This window comes from Larus michahellis, chromosome 5, assembly GCF_964199755.1.
Source record: "Larus michahellis chromosome 5, bLarMic1.1, whole genome shotgun sequence".
Lineage (NCBI taxonomy): Eukaryota > Metazoa > Chordata > Aves > Charadriiformes > Laridae > Larus > Larus michahellis.
The window spans coordinates 13,687,932-13,703,626 of NC_133900.1; the positions used below are offsets into that span (position 1 = coordinate 13,687,932).

A 15,695-nucleotide genomic window follows, 5' to 3' on the forward strand; every position below is an offset into this window, starting at 1 on the left:
AAGGAGCATGCCCGGCAAAAAGGAGTCTGAGACCTCCCGAGACCTCACTTGTCACTGCTATTTAGGCTCTGTCTGTCCTTCCACTGGCTGGAGGGGACGGAATGAGGATCACCAATTAGTTTTTATAGGATTCGATCCGCAAGTAAGCTTCCAAAAATAATTCTAAAGCATTCAAGAAACACCTCTCACATCTGTTAGATACTTTATCCTCTTTTTTTCTTTAGTTAAAAAGTTTTGTATTTTATAATGCTGCCACTAATGTCAGTCAGCTCTTTGGGCAGTAGGAAGATGTTTTTTACATGTAGGCTGAACTGGCTTTAAGTATGCTTTGTGTGTGCAGGTGCATATATCTTTGCCTCATAATAGAGCCAAGTATTATTTTGAAAGCAATAGATGTTTGAAGTGTTAATGCTGGAAGGAAAACTGTTCTCTTTTCATGACTTGTGGTTGGTAACAGTGCTAGTAAAGCCTAAAATGGTCCATTTCAGGGTCTGAAACTTTTGCAGGTAGATGGGTTTTTTTGTGTAGAATTTAAGAGTCCTAAAGTTTCTGTGCTGGATTGTCTCTACTGCTCAGTGTCTTACATAGACAGATAGAAAAGATTTTCTCTGAACAATCAGAGTACTGATTTGCTGATATAGTATGAATTTTTTTGTTCATCTAACCATTGCATAAATAACAGAAAAGGGGAATTTGCACAAAGCTTTTTCATGCCTTGAAATAAAAAAGAGTCAATTTGCAACTTAAATCCATTCCTCATGTCTGTTTTGTGTTTACCTTTATCACCTGCTCGATACATTCTGTTAATGGAACAGTGAAGGTGTCAGGACGTAAAGAGACTCAGTAATTCAACCTTCTCAAAGGAAAGCAATGCTAGTCATTTACTATGATTTTTGATACAGTTTGAGGATGAAATGTTTTGAATAAAATTCAGCCAAGTCTCATTCAATACCATGCTCTTAAGCACTACTACAGAGCACTGTCAGAAGACTGTATATAGGTTTATAACATACGAACATAAATTTGTATGTATTTATACACACATATATGTCACGGAGACAAAAGCACACAAAAATACATAAACCAATTTAAAGTCTTTTTTTTTTAATATACTTTAGAAGATTTGTGTGAATGTAAACATTTGGGAAACTTGTGCAGCAGAAGTCACTGTAGGCACTAGCATTTTGACCTCGTAAATAAAAATATGCAGGATTATATCTTTTACTTGTAATGGATGTTTAAAAATTTGTGGAATTTTAATTACTGTTGCTTAGACTAGCACAACATATGCTATAAATTTCATAGCAGATTTGTGCATGAGGCATATTATATATGACACCACACTAATTAATTCCACTATTTAATGAAAGGCCACCTATTAAAAATTTTTATAGCCAAACAAGGAGTCTCTTGCCATGTAACCATACTGGATGGAAATAATAAGTATATCACCAGTTTACATGTATGCAAGCAATATTTTCTATATATTATTCATAGCATTTTTACGGTTAACAATTCTAATAAACTATCAAACCCCATTAAAATCTTTGAACGTTGTGAAAGTAAGACAAAGAACTCTGTAAGCATAAGGCACAAAATAACCTTGTGCACATCAAACTGTTACAGACTTCCATAGTTCTGCACTCACCATGACTATAACCTCATGTTCACAATGTGTAAGTAGTGTTGTGCATAGTTGCTATGATAATAACCATATTCTCAGAACTCTTTGGACAACTTTAGTAATGTTTCACTGTGTTCCAATGACCCTCATTTCGACTTAGATTTAATGCAGCTATAGTCTAAATAGATTAATAGGTTCATATAGTTTAAGAATTAACATGGCAGGTTCATTAAAAAGACATTGTAAGATGCCCCTCTGTGGGCATCTTTCATTCTTTTTGCTGATATAGATTATGTTTATTATGTTTATTTTGTACAGAGCGTTAGAATAAATAACACAGTATAGTACTGTATTATTAATACCTTTTTTTGGTATTAATAAGTGCCAAATGTTAATGCTACTTGAAATGGTCTCTTCCTATTTTTGAGTACTGAAGTGCTACAAATGTGAACTGCCCAGCTAATGTCCTGAACCATTGTAACATAAGTAAATAAAATACTGGTGTGGACCAAAACATTTTCTAACAGAAACCAGAAAAACAACAACATGCAAAACATACGGGTGCATGGAATATATCCACCACACAAATAAAAGTTAAAAGACAAATGGGCAGAGAGAAAATAAAGTCACAAACAGATTCCATTTTGGTATCTTCTGAAAAATTCCGGAGTGATTAATTCTAGGTGACAATCAGGTAAAATGGTTGTATTGTACCAGTCACAGACACCGGACATGTTCTTGCTTGGTTCAGGAGAGCAAACCGCTTCTGTAGTTCAAGTCAGTTTTTTGGTGTCATAATCACATCAATATAATTTTCAGAGACAGAATTACCATCCAGTGGATCTCAGTTCACAGAACATCACAATTATAGTCAGTCATTCTACTCAGTCACCTCTAGAATTAGGTACGAGCGTGCACATGTCTGAATTGATTATGGAACAGTCACTGGGCTTCCTGTTGAAATAGCTTTGTTGTGACTTTTTTTTTTCCTGTTTGATGCCGAAGTGGTATCAGAGTCCTTAATTTTCAGTTTATGCTGTCTTTATGGCTGCTTCGGTCTGTGTTGTGGTTGTTTAGTTCTTGATTTTTCCACTGAATGCTTGTTCCATTCATGGGCACTGAAGTCACTAGGCTCTTAGACTGGGAGCAGCAACAGCAAAGACATGACTGGAAATTAAAAAAACAAAACAAAACAACAAACAGTTTACATATTTGTATATGAGGACTATGACAAACTTATTTACTGGTTTAGCATTTTAGTTAAAGCGGATAGCTCCACTTTCAGTTTGGTATGTGTGCTATGCAAGTTGCTAGTGGTTAAACTAGACAATTTATAATCTTTCATTCCTTTGCATGTCTCTTCTCCCAACTGCTAAAAATAGACAATAACTAAGTGGTTTAATACAGTTCATTAACTGGACATAAAATCTTATCAAAAAGATCTTACCTGGAAACAGTTTTTAAACTTCTTGCTCACAAAATACAGAGCTATTGGGTTTATACAAGAGTTCATGGTTGCCAGATTGATGCTGATATAATCCAATGGCAGCAAGAAACTAAGCAACAAAAGAGAATGCAAAACATTAAAAATGTACATATACCATAGAAGCATTCATGCTCTTTGTGGTCACAAATTCTTCTGTCACAGAAACTAATTCTCTCTTACCTAACTCTCTCAATCTGATCTTGTACCATGTCTATAATAACCTGTTTCACAGAAGTTCACAAAAGCCGGAGGAAAGTGATTGCAATGGTGACAGGCAACATCTAGTGAAATTATGCTACCCCATTAAAACTGAAACCCCTGAAAATGGATGCAGCTGAAACATCATAAAATATAGTGTTTGGTCTTCCAACACCACAATTGCATGCATGATCACACTTCTCACATAAACTCCAAGTGTGCGGCATTATATATGTTCAGTATAAACAATCGATTGACATAGAAAATGAAGTACCTGAGCAGTTCGCATCTGCCGGGGTCTCTTTCATTGTATACCATTTTCTTCAAAATTCGGCTCAAATGGAGAGGGAACCAGCAAAGAGCAAAAATCACTACTAAACAGAAAACTGTCTTTGCAACTTCTCGACGCTAGAAAAAGAAGTAAAGATAACTATGACTGAGTGCCTAATTCATATTGGCAGGTGATTGTACCGTAGTGATGTTGGCAGCAAAGTAATCTAGATAAAGCATGCAAGGATCCACAAAGTGCAGCTTCCAGAATACCTGATGTCCCTGAACTGTTTTTTATGGGGCTTGTCATGTTCTTGATTCTGGCCATCCTCTATAGAACCTGCTCATCGCTGAGACTTTAGCAGCTAGAGCACACAGGTCATTGCCAGAACACTGTAGATGTTCGCCAAGTAAAATCCACTGCCGGGCTTTCCTGAACCTGATTACTTTCCCAGCCCTTCTTATTCCTCTGCACAGGATTAGTTTTCTGGCAATACCTCAGATAAACCTCTTTCTTCAGAAACATGCATAATCTGCAAGAAAACTTCTTCATGTATGAGGGATTGATAAACCACTTGTACCTAATCTTTGATGTGGGGCAATCTGTAAACCCAAGGCACCTAATTCAACTGGCAATAAAAGTTCCATTCAACCATGCACGTAGTCAGGATGTCAAACTCTCTCTGCTGTATTATTTTGTATTTAGTATGCATAATGTTACAGAAAGGGATACTGCACAGTATATTAATTTTGCTATGTGATCCTTGCTATGTGATCTTGATGTTCTTAAGTAAATAGCTCCTCTACAAACAAAATTTTAGAAATGCCTGTATTACAGCTTAAGCTTGTAATACTTAGTCAGGAAATAATTTCAATTTAATGGATATTTTATATGGCACTAGAGATTTACAGATGTTCTAGTGGATTTTTGACAATGCATACCAGTGGTGTTTGGTAGGCATAGATTTGATAAACAGAAGCATATGAAGGGGTAAGAATACCACTTCTGAAACTGCCACTGTAATGTAACAATAACAAGCATTGCAGGGCTCTGTCATTAAAAAACTTAAAGACAAATGTGTGATTATGGTAAGTCTTGCTGGGCTTTGAATGTGACTAGTGTTGTTTCTTCTTTCTTATAATAGCAGTTTTTATCAAAATGCAAAAAGGTTCGTGACTAGACATTTAACGTGGATGAGGCTGTAGGGAAGAAAACTGTGTAAATTGTGGTATTAAAGTAATCTTCCAGCAACCAGTCTGAGTTGCTTGCTGGGCAGTGCACATCAGGATGGGAAAGCCGGAGGGTGGATTCCCTCACCCCGTACATACTGTTCTAGTTCTAATGGGTGGAGTAGCTTGTGCGTGGCCCTAGGACAGACTGTGTTGCAGGCCCTGGGGCCTGACAAGGTGGGGGGAAGTGAAAGATCTGCAAGAGGGAAGGGTTTTCTGGTCTGCCCTGGTCTGGAATGAAACAGCAGAGGAGGAACCTCTGAGAACTCACTCCAATGCAGAGGGGACTGCTTTAGGGATCCACATCTATGAATGTGGCATTTGAAAGAAAGTGGAATTTGAGGGTCTGACATTAACACAGGGGAAAAGCTACAGATTGTTTTTAAAATTTCATCTAGGAATTAAACATCAGGCAGTACTGCAAAAAGAGTAAAGTGAGATCTGTCGGTTCTGTGCGTGACTACTCTATGATCATTTGTTTGTACTATTCTCCTGTTGCTCTTTTCAAAGCAGCGACAGTACTGGTACTGCCACAGCGCAATAACCCTGGAAAAAAAATCCACTCTATTCTAAATCAGGTTACTCTACAGTTGCTTTTTGTATGAAACTGAAGTTGCATATCAAAGTGTGCCAAAAGTAGGGAGGACCCATCGAGTCATATCTTTATGAATAAAAAGAAACATTTTTTTGGCAAATCTTTGTAGTTAAATTTCAAAGCATTTAGCCAGTAGCGATTTGAGGTTAAAGACCAAGAGACACAACTGTCATACATACTTAAGAAAGAAACTGGCTAGTTTCCTGAGTGTGCTATCTTCAGTAGCTTCTTAATACTATGATTTAGTTTTGTGTTCCAGGTTTAAATTAGTACCTTAACGTCATAAATAACCTACATCCTCACTTTCTATTTCTGTAATTTACTGTATTCACGTACACTTTGAAACATTTCTAAGCTAACCCAAAGAGAGAAGAACAGTATTTTCAAACAATGGTGTTCCTAATATTTACCTGCTTAAGGTGTTCACTGAGAGCGATTCTCAAGTTGCTGTTTCTTCTGTTTAGCATTTCACAAGTCATTAATGTGTAAAAGATGGCAGTACACGCCAGTGGCATGCAGAAATAGAAACCAAACAGCCACCAATCCTTTGCATCTTTGTAGAACTGTAAATAAGGTAAAGAAAAGAGAAGATATTTTCTTGTGATTCAATGGAAAGTACCCCAGAAAGGTCCTGGAAAGCGTGACAGCTGGTATGCTGGTATCTGTCTATTGGTAAACTGCACCAATTATATAAACTTTCTTATCATTGATCCATTTTGCACCAACATCAAAATGGGAACTGTGGCAGTTTAAACATCTATTTTACCTTACAGATGGCCTTTACCTTTGTTGCAATCTGTCTTGGATTGGAATTAATTTTTTTGGTTGTGTTTTCTGAACATTCACACTCATTCATGAAAACTGGAATACAGTTTCATGAAAAAGACATACCAAAATGTAGCCAGTGTCAGTTTCAGATAACAAATCTTACTAAAAGCCTGTGTCGGGAAATGCCATTTACCTCTATGGCTTCTGTCCTGATTCCAAAAAAGGAAAATTCAAAATGTCTTCTAAGTTTAATCACCTTTTGTTATCAGTGAAAAGATTGGGAACTGGTTTGCTTATGCACTGAGCAGATAGGAGCCACTTCATAAGTGTTTGTCTGATATATGCAAAGCTTAGGATGGATGCCTTCTGGTGGTACAGTTACTTTTAACCCTTTGCCTGCCATTCATACCATTTGCCTTTTGTGAGAGGCACTGAGGGACTTGATAGAATAGCAGTACTTTGCTGTGGAATCTTAAGTGTTAGCTGTGATTTAAGCTGTGCTTTATATTAATACATTTATGTATTATGGGAAATACTACATTTGACAAAACATTTAAAATTACTCTTTTCTGTAGACGATTATATTTTCAGACTTGAGAAAATATTGTATCTTGGTTTTTAACTTTTATGCTCAGCCAAAAGGGTGCACTGAAACATGACATTTTAAATACTTCCTGTCTCTATGTTATTAGTCACTGAGATGGATGTGTGTAAAAGGGAACCTTCTTTCTCATAATCTTTCCCCCAGCTTGTTTATTCCTAGCGGATGTGCTCTTGTAACATCACAGTTCCCACACCAAATGTCAAAATGCTAATAACTGAGGATTATATGAATCCTGTTTGAAAAAGTCAAACCTTTGACATGTAGTTTACATTTAAAACTGAACAGTATTAAACTTCGAAAGATGAAAAAAATGGATGCAATTAATAGACTAGTATTTAATAATGGTCATTTTAAAATCTGCTTTAGTTACACTAGAAAGTTGATTTACTAAGAAAAAAAGAATGCTTTTAATTTTTCTCCCACTGTCCCAACACAGTTAGGTGCTTACAGAGCTTGCTAATTTAGAATATGCTGCTGGTATCTAGGCCACAACCCCACCTCACAGAATATTTTGAATTCTGTTGATGAACTTGTTTCCTCCTCCTCATTAGCTTCATCCCAGCGTGAGGAGGGGCCTCAGTCTGCTGCATAGTTGCACTCCCCTTGGGGACAGAAATTCCCCCACTGGGAACTGAGCTTCTGCCAGTAGAAAACCAGAAAACAATATGCCTCATATTTGAAGAGTTTGTACTGAGGGGAAATCTAATTACCACTCCTTCTGCAGAGAAAAGGATTACAAATACATGGAGACAATTATCTTTTCCGTGGCAAACTCCTCCAAGTCAGACTGGAATCATATTGGTTGGGCAGCACAACAAAATGTGTACTGTCTGAATCCATGCTATGTTTACAAGGAAAACTTAACTCATATCAGTCTACCAGCTTTTGTGAGCATTGCCTGTCAGTCAAGAAAACACACACATAAGACTTGCATGTCCAACCCTGACCAATGCATCAGTTCTGTATGAGGACTTGGCTTTGTGAAGTTATAAAACCTACACGAAAATGTCTGTAAATGATTAATTGTGGAATCTGAGTTTCACAAAGCTAACATCAAAGCACAAAACTGGGTTGATTTAAGAGAAGTAGACATTCTTTTGTTTGTCTTGAAAGCCCACATGGAACTGGTTTTCTACAGGAAACGTGCTTTTTAAACAAGCTTCCTAGTGCACTCAGCCTCTTGGGAATCATGGTTTAGCATGAATCTTTTAAGTCTTTCAAGGATAGCTTTAAAAATGAATAAAGCTCCTACTAAAACCAAAAGTTAATCATAAAACCTTCCCAAAGTTTAGTAATTGTTTATTGTGGTGGTTGTGGTAGTAAATACTATAGTTAAGGTTAAAATGGTCTTTCCATTTTGATCTCATGTTTGTACTTGCTTGCAACACATTGAAACACAACACTCTTCATTTTGACTGACATGTCCAACATTTACTCTCAGCTTGGATATAAATGCTGGTTTGTTTCCTTGAAAATCAAACTGACATAGGGAGATTTGGAGCTTTTGAATTATGATGAGCAAGTAAAAGATACTAATTCCTGCTAATAAAACAAAGCAAACTATACTACTTACCACATTAAGAACAGAACAATAATCATTAAAGTCAGCATGCCTATGGAAGACCTGAACTGTAGTATTTCTGAGAAGAGGGAAAACTATTCTTTTTCTTAGGGAAAGAGGAAGTTAAGATTGTCCAGGCACATTTGTGGAGAAAAAAAGCCATAACAAAAGGGAAATTTTCTGCAGTGCGCATTTCATAAATCATATATTCTTATACCTACACTATCTACAGTCATATAGTCTGTAGAGTTTAGAAGCAAAGATATAGTAAGTCCTGGGCAACTCCACTCCATCTTTACCTGCATTAATTATTTCCATTAGGGAATTCCTTTTGTCTTCTCTTGCAATTGTCTCTTGCTCTTCTGCCGTCCATGCAGTCTGTGTAACCCTACCAATGTTGGGGATGTTCCTCTGAAAAACACTAATCATCCACGCTTTTTCTAAATTTCCTTGGTCCATTTTGCCCTATCCTTCCCAATTCTAGCGCAAGACATATTCTTATCCAAAAAAAGGAGAACTGCCAGACATTCAAAAGAGAGAAATTTGCGCTCTATCATGAAAAATTCTAGTCCAGAAAAAAATACGGAGTTTCCTTCAAGACCATGCACTATCAGCCTTCTCTGAGACAAAGCAGAGTATTACTGTCTTTTTATTACTGGGTGAATAGTGGCTGGCCCTTCTTTGGGTTCACAAAGAAAAAATTAAGATACCACTTTCCCATTTTCTCAGTGTAAGGCCAGATGAAAACATCACTATCCCCCTATGCAGTAAAGATCTATTAATTCTGTAATGACAACTCACCTGACTTGCTTTGAACAAGCTAATGTGGGTATTGGTAACTGTCAAGCTGCAGTAGCACAGAAGATGAAGGCTATGAAACGTGCCAAAGCAGCCTGGTGTCTCACGCACTTCTCTTGATCTTGAATTGCTTTACCTAGATGACAGATAACAGTGCCCAAACTACCTAGGTTGGAGATATGAGTCTGTCAGATTTGTAGTCAGGATTTCTTGTAAATGAAGGGATTATTCTCTGTTTGACTTTGTAAGTGTGTACAGAATAGGAAAAATTATGTTAGAGCATGGCCCCACCCTTTTCTTTATCTGCCAAAAGAGCTGGCTACTGCATGCAAAATGATGACTAATCATCGTAAAACATGGATTTTGACAGTTACAAGCTCCAAGGTGTTATACCTAGAAACACAATAGCTTCCAAGGCTCTGACTACCCTGATATAGCCCTTGATTGTACTTAAAGCAGGCCGGAATTGCACATTTCTGTATTAAGAATCTTCAGTAGTGAAGAAATTAAAATGTTGTAAAGTCCCATTTAGTGTCTCTGGATGAAAGTAGAGATAGGTCACTGTACATGAAGAATCCTCTTTGCACCAATATACATTAGAATACATTTTGCACTTCAATGGATGAATAAAGCATATTATAATCCAGTATCTTGTCTAACCTCTATACTGTGGATTCCAAAAAGGGAAGAAAGGATGTTACTTACCAACATAAAATTATTTGTAGGATTGAGCATGCAGGTAACATAACCTTCATCCTTGTATCTGAAAGGTACTACAGCAAAACCAATTGCTTCTGGAATAGCCAGTATGAAGGACAGAAGCCAAATGGAGAAAATTTCAATAGCAGTGATCATAGGGATTCCAATTCCCTGAACACGGCTCCAGGAGGCAACTGCTCGATACCTGAAAGAGACAGGCATGGTTTCCAACCTTCAGTTTCTTCCTTAAATTCAAAGATCTTGGTTCAGTTTTATACATTAAGTAAAATCCTAAAGCTGACACCTTAAGCCTTGTATTGCGTGGTTTTTTCTGCCTGTTCCAGGGGCTCTGCCAGCTATCAAGCCACGTAGGACACAGCAGAGCACATCAAGGGGTGGATAGGGATAGCAGAGAGCTGGCTGCAACTGTTCTTAGGCACAGGATTGCATGGAATTCTGCTATGTGGACTACGCTAATGATTTCTAATTAAAGTAAGCAAGGTTTATGAGGACAGACTGCATCTTCCACTAGATCAACTGATGTTACAAGAAGAAAAATATCTTCCAGGTACACATACCATTCTAATAGATACAAAACAACTATCTCCAGCTACCTCAGCTGTAACAGTGGTGCTATCTGAAGTGGTCAGCTTCCATGCAATGAAATACTGTGAAAATAATCTTCATGAAATGAAAATGCATTTGTTCTATTTATGCTATTCGATGTTAAAAATGCTGGTTTTATCAGCATGTTCTGTATTTGCTTTAGACCATGACTGAGTGCTAGTTTAGGCTGTCTGATAGCTACCTCAGCCTCTGCATCACCTTTCTGATTAGAAATTGAAGTGCGTGGCTAAGAAGTCTGTACATGCCAAAACCAACGTATTTTCCCACTACTTTATCCCTTAGACAGCAACTTGCTCTGTAAAAAGTGGAATTACTGAAACTTACTTTCCTACGTGTATGCGTCTCATAACTAATCTTGGTAAAAGGTGAGAACTCTTAAAGAAGTTTCAAATAAAGCCCATGCATTTCTCTCTTTTCTCCTCCTCTCTTTATCTTCTCTGTCCCTCCAATGCTGGAGGATTCTTGTTACCGGGTGCAGCCTTTCCCACTGAACTGAGAGGGTCTTTTTCCTCTACTTGTCTGCCGGTTTCAAGGAACCTGTAGAAATTTATTAGCTTTGAGACCTCAACCTCTCTGTCAACTCTGGTGAAAAGGTTTTGAAAATTATTTGGAGAAGACTGATAGGCATGCAATCCAGAATACAAACCAGACCATAAATAAAATTTTCAGTAGAAGACTTAGCTGTTGTCTAGCAATAACTGCAGTAAATGAGTTACTTAGCATCTCCAACAATTTAGCAAACACAGCACTATCTAAAAATTATGGAAAGAACAAATATTATTTCTGATCTTATAATAATCTGAAATGCACGATGGATAGCCTTCTGTCATTGGTGATGCAACAGTTTCTAAACTGCTTATTTTTACTGCCCCAAAATAATAGCACCTTCTCATTGAGAATTACAGTGCTACATGGATATATAATGGCATCCCCTGGTGAAAGAGTCGTCTTTTAGTTAAGGAGAAAATAAGTCAAGAAAGGGTGTTCACCTGCTTTAAAAAATGTCAGAATAAGAAGTCACTGAAGCAGAATTGTAAATTGTAAGCAGCTGTGTCATTTTATTGTCCTGACTATGGCAAGTGTTCTTTTCTTCCTCAGACATGCCCTCGTTTTCTGCCCCTTGAGTCCTGGCAGATACATTTGGATACGTGCAGCTGCCACCTCTGTTCATAACACCATGGCACGAGCCAAGGTTAAGCTTTCAAGCTTCTCAGAGAAAACCAAATAGGATGGTGATTTTAGCTGATGAGAGCAGCTAACTGGAGTACAAAAGGGCATACCAGCAGGCACAAGGAAGGTGAAAGGGATGGGGAAAGGAGATGTCCTCAACAGGCCAGGAGCATACAATTTGTAAGTGTGTAGGCTCTGAGTTGCAGGGATGAGTGAGCTTTGACAAAGGAAGGAAAGAACAGGGAAATTTAGATGAGAAAGCCTTAGGTTGGAGGATTAGGTTGTGGGAGGATGAGAGTGGGATGGCAGAGGTGATTAGAAGGAATACAGAATTTTGGCATGGGCTTGAAGGCTCAGGGATAACACAGATTTAAGGAAAAGCATAGTTGAGAGCTGAGTTAGGATGCATTGAGTGTACTGGGAAGTACTGGATTTTGAATTTCTGAGATGGAAGGAATGAAGAGCTTCCGATGTGGAAAAACATTACTTAGGGGATATAGGACCTTGGCTATAGAGGTCAGTAAAATTTAGAGTTATTAAAAGGCATCCTCACCCCTTCTCTAACCAAGACACTAATTTGGGATTCACACACAGAGCGTTTCTTCTGACTTCCTGTATCACACCCCCTTTTGCCTTTGAAGTGTGCATGTTAACAGGATGGAAAACTTGTAAATTAAATCCTTTGTAGCCTCAATATTAGAGGAAGGAAGATGCATGAATGCAAGATCAGGCTGTAAGCCCCTCACAAAAACTTCAGAAAACATTATTACTCAACATCAGTGGAAGATCAGAGCCTTGTATGCCATCGTTCTTGCAGTAAACAGACTAGAAACTTTTGCTTTGATATCTATAGCAGTATCATACACAGCATACTCACAGGTGTACTACGGACAGGTTCTCAGTACATCATTTTAGCAGAAATGGATGTATAAAGTTTTTGAACATACTAAAGCGAACTACATTTTGGACTTGCAGACTAAAGGTAAAATCATGTTCTAAAGGCATCCTTATCTTCAAAAAATATCAGAAAGGAGGGAGGCAATGGTTCACTCATGGGGAGGAGGTCTACAAGATTGGAATTCTCAGCATTGAAACAAACTATACTGAGATAATTGAGAAAGTAACATTCAGCATCATATCTTCTCACACATATTTAGTCATATGAAAATTAAAATTTAATTTTAATTAAATTGTGATAATCTCATATTTAATTTTACCAAATATCAAATTTTGGTTTTAATGACTAAATGGAATATTCATAGAAAATAACCTTTCACACAAATACTCAAATATTTGTGAACTTTGAAAATTTAGCAATCAACTCAGATTTTACTTTCTGTTGACTGGCAGGTTAACAATCAGTCCCATCAGCTGCACGAGGTACATGGTACTGTCTCATCCTTGACTCAATGATGTTCTTAGTGAACAGGGGTCTGTAGACCCCATATTTTTCAAGTAAGAAATGTAAAGTTTTTGTTGTGTCACTTGTATAACTATGTAATTGACAACAAATGGGTTGTAAATAGTGAATACAATTCTTCCCTTTCTTGCTTTTTTGTACCTGTTCTGTTTGAGTTACATCTGTTTTGTGCATGAGAAGATCAGTATGCACAGCAGTAAGGATTTGGGTCCTGTATGGTAGCAATTTTTTAGCAATTGCTAATATTAGCAATTTTTTTTCAATTCACAATTCAAGTAATTATCAAATAGGGATTTATCGGCTGAAGAATTTTATGAATGGTTTTGGCTGAAGTGTAAGAAGCTCAGTAATTTGCTAAATGCCTATTAACCTCCTACTACTTGGACACTTTATTCACTGCTCTAAAAGTGATTTGAAAAATAGTGGTAGTGTAATTTTTCAAATGGGTGTTCTGTGAGTTATGTAATATATAGGATCTTTGTCTAGCCACAAACCTCCCATAATTAAGAGTGGGAAAATACTGCAGGGTTTATTTCCCTCACACTTAGAAAATATAGGATGTCTGCCAGGCAACTGACATAAAATACATACATCATGCATTACGTTTAATTCCTCAATCTAAAATCTGTGTGTTTTGTCCTACTTTTTTTTTTTGTTTGTTTCCCTTTTGTTCCCAATCTTGTCTAAAGTATTCAGTTCTTTTCCAGGTCATTTCCTTTTCTCTGTTAAGTGTTGTGGCTCCTCTTCTCTCTTCCCTTTTCATTTTCTACTTCTCATGAATGTGCTGTCAACTTTAGTATATCCCTCTTCTCCCATTCTTAGCTGTTTATTCCAACTTGCTTTTCATGGACTCTGCAGTTCCTCCTGCTACTTATAATTAGAGATGCACGGTATTTAATGATAAGGGATCATTACATCAAGAAGTATACATACATACAATTAAATATTTTGCACTCCTATCTAGATATAACTTCTTTAAAGCATTACTTTCAGAAGGACATCCTGTCTTGATCTGAGAACATTAAAAGCAGAGTACCTTTGCCTTTCCCTGGTGGTTTCTTCCTGTAGTTAATCACCCTCATTGTTAAAAACGTGTAACTTATTTTCATTTTGAATTTGTCTGGCTGAAACATTGTTCTATAGGTTCTTATTATATTTTTCTTTGCTAAGCTAAAGATCCCATGATTATCTGGTACATCATCTGTATTTCAGTACTTGGGTATTATATTTAAGAGGCTTCTTAAGTATTGTTTTTGATAAGCAACATGTTGAGATCTGCAAGGCCACTGAATCATTTCTGATGCTTTTCTACACCTTGTACGTGATTTCATCGTTTTTTGGTAAAGAATATTCTAGAACTCTAGTTAGACTTCCAGTATTGGTCTCATTAATCCAGCATGGTTGTAGTTTTTGCTGTGGCCCAGATTAGTTTTTGGAACAATTTGGATGAATTTTACCATAGTGGTATCCAATCAGAATTTTAAAAAAATGTATTGTGGGCCTTAAGAAATGAAATCAAGGAGTATCTGAAAATTGTATCATGGGCTTTAGTTTGTCTGTGGACTATCAGTCTCCTCTGTCTGCTGTCTTACAGAGCAGGTGCTTTTGTTCCCTTATTCCTTTTGACTGCATTAGAAAATTAGTTATTCAAATGGACCACTAGTATAACTTATTTCTGTTCTACAAGTATTATCAGCCCTTTATAAGAGGGAAAAGCACTACAGAAAAGATAAGAGACTTTATCAAGGAGGTAAGAAGCAGTAACTGCCAAGATCAGTGTCAAGACAGTTCCTAAATGACACTACTGTTGCTGATATCGATCTGTTCCTCTTCATTGCGAGAGATCACAGCTGTTCTTCATTTTAAGGATAGCCAGCAGTGTGTTGATTGCAAAGCTCTTAATACAATAAAGCTCTTTGAGCTTTGTTTTAGTGGTAAAATCTTGACTTATCTTAACTTACTGGAAGTTGGGCCAGATGAAAGTACCTACCCTGAGATTTCTGTTCTATGCAATTTGGTATGCAGAGGAGGCAAGAAAAGGGTGTACACATATTAAATGAGATCCATATCTTCACTCTTTTTCTTACAACCATTTCTTCATCAAAATCATTATGCCCAAGACATAAACAAGCATAAAAGTCCAGGAAGGTAAATATCCTTCCTCTTAGTCACAGTCAAGCACTGTTTAGAAAAAGAGTCAGACTATCATTATCGTCACCATCATGACCTGGAGTTTAAAAATGCCATAGGGGCATCTGAAACAAGTGTGAGCTTCCTCTGAAGGGTGAATGGCTGGTTTGGTGTTTTCTGTCAGCCTCTTAAAACCCTTCCACATGTAAGTGGACATTGTTTCCCTCGGGCTTGCACAATTAAACCTTAATACACTGTCAGTGCAAGTCACTTTGTGCAAGGGGCAGTAGTAATGAGTGGAGTTAGCACAGGGAACAGCCCTTGCAGGAAAACAAAATAATCCTGTTCAAAATTAAGGCTGTAGTCTGTAAGAGGGACAGAGAGTCAACAATTACCAAAGCTGTGGAGCTCTGAATTTATTATACCAATTAACTCTATCTTTTTCTACCTCCTAGAATGCAATTCCATATATAGACACCCAAGATAACTCTAAATGAGATTGTTTTCAGGACCTT

The 15,695-nt window shown here is 37.2% G+C and overlaps 1 protein-coding gene across 1 annotated transcript in view; it reads right to left on the reverse strand.

The window, feature by feature from the left end:
• Positions 1-1,083: 1,083 nt before the first annotated feature.
• Positions 1,084-15,695, reverse strand: part of EDNRA (endothelin receptor type A) — a 32,811-nt gene continuing 18,199 nt past the window's right edge. Inside the window, exons 4-8 of the mRNA XM_074588839.1 lie at positions 9,840-10,038; positions 5,814-5,966; positions 3,583-3,716; positions 3,072-3,180; positions 1,084-2,791 (exon numbers count right to left, since the gene is read on the reverse strand). Of these exons, the coding sequence (XP_074444940.1) occupies positions 2,651-2,791; positions 3,072-3,180; positions 3,583-3,716; positions 5,814-5,966; positions 9,840-10,038 (736 nt within the window). The 3' untranslated portion in view covers positions 1,084-2,650. The remainder of the gene's footprint in view (positions 2,792-3,071; positions 3,181-3,582; positions 3,717-5,813; positions 5,967-9,839; positions 10,039-15,695) is intronic.